Here is a 1,432-nt window from a genome sequence, read left to right on the forward strand (position 1 = left end):
GGTAGTTGGGTGTCGCGGTGCGGGCAGGCAGGGCTCTGTGTGCTCCTTGCAAGTACCACCCAGGTGTAGCTCCAGCTTCCCGCAAGCCATTTCCATCCAGCTCCTCCTAGTCCGCTGACTTTTCTTTTGCATTGAAACTTCTTACTCATAATTTTACATCCAAGAGCAACTGTGAGAAATGCCAGAAGCCTGATCATCTAACATACTTTAATATCTAAATTTATTCTTTAGTATCATTCTTATTTACATTGTTTTTCTGTCTCAAAAAAAAAAAAAAGGGAAGGAAAAAAAATAATTTCTTTTACTTCCACATTAGGAGGTGAGTTGTCATACACCCTCTGGAATTCTTTTTTGCTTTTGATCTTTATTTATTTGTTTAATTTTGGTTGATGTCCCAAGCATGGCTTTGGAGACGAAGGTAGGTCTTCGCTCTCCAAATCAAAAGGAAAAAAAATTAATTAACACTCTCCTTGGTCATAGTAAAAAAAAATAAAATTCCAAACCGTTCCATTCCATACCATTTAAAGCCTTTTTTTAAATCAACTATTGCACTATTTCTACAGCTTACTGATTTAAAAGGGCGGGTTTTTTTCCAAAAGTATCGAATGGATCCAAAAATTATTTTCCTAGATGTGATTGAAGTTATTTGCTGTCAACATTTTAATATCAATATTACCACAATGTGTAGTCTCAAACTAGTTCCTTTGTAGTTTGCATGGGATGTGAATGCTGTCTCGGCGTGCCCAGACCTAGAGAACTTGTTACTACTGCATGAGCATCAAGTCAGATGTTGAAAAATATCTATTATATTTTGTGATAATTTGGTGAAAATGAGCACCTCCAGTCTCTGGTTGCAGTAGTGTGTTGAATGATTGTTCTTTTATTTTTTTTTTTTTCTTTTTTTATATATCCATATATATATTTTTGGAGCTCTAAGCTTCGTAGTAGTACGGGCTGACTCTTATCCAGTACTTGCTCTCCTATCGCATGGCCTTGGTTAAGTGTTAGAAGTTGGGCCTAGGCTGTTTATTCTGGTGTTTGGCTTTGTAATAACGGTGCATGCCCGGCGTCTGGCCTCATACCCAGCTTTATTCTCTGCACACCAGTCTTGAATAGCTACAGTGCTCAACCGAATTTTGGCGCACCCGCTTCCCCGGCAGGCTCCAACCCAGCCCGACCCGGAGGCTTCCCCGGGGCCAACAGCCCAGGGCCCGTCGCGGATCTCTACGGCACGGCCAGCCAGGACTCCGGCGTCGGTAACTACATAAGCGCCGCCAGCCCGCAGCCGGGTTCCGGCTTCGGCCACGGGATCGCCGTAAGTACCGTGAGCGCTGGCACCGGAGCCCCTGCTTCTTGGTCCGGGGGGGTTTCCATTCTTTAATGACACTGGGGAGGGTTATGCTGGGGTTTTTTGTTAATTACGACCTGACGG

General features: G+C 43.4%; 1 protein-coding gene across 1 annotated transcript in view; it reads left to right on the top strand.

Moving 5' to 3' along the window:
* The window catches only part of LOC104524787 (RNA-binding protein Musashi homolog 2), a gene marked incomplete at its 5' end in the record, with an annotated part of 54,164 nt that overhangs the window by 48,714 nt on the left and 4,018 nt on the right, over window positions 1-1,432 (top strand). The window contains one exon of the mRNA XM_029084906.1: window positions 1,107-1,315. Coding sequence (XP_028940739.1) covers window positions 1,107-1,315 — 209 coding nt within the window. The remainder of the gene's footprint in view (window positions 1-1,106; window positions 1,316-1,432) is intronic.

Source organism: Antrostomus carolinensis, unplaced genomic scaffold, assembly GCF_000700745.2.
Source record: "Antrostomus carolinensis isolate BGI_N321 unplaced genomic scaffold, ASM70074v2 scaffold27355, whole genome shotgun sequence".
NCBI lineage: Eukaryota > Metazoa > Chordata > Aves > Caprimulgiformes > Caprimulgidae > Antrostomus > Antrostomus carolinensis.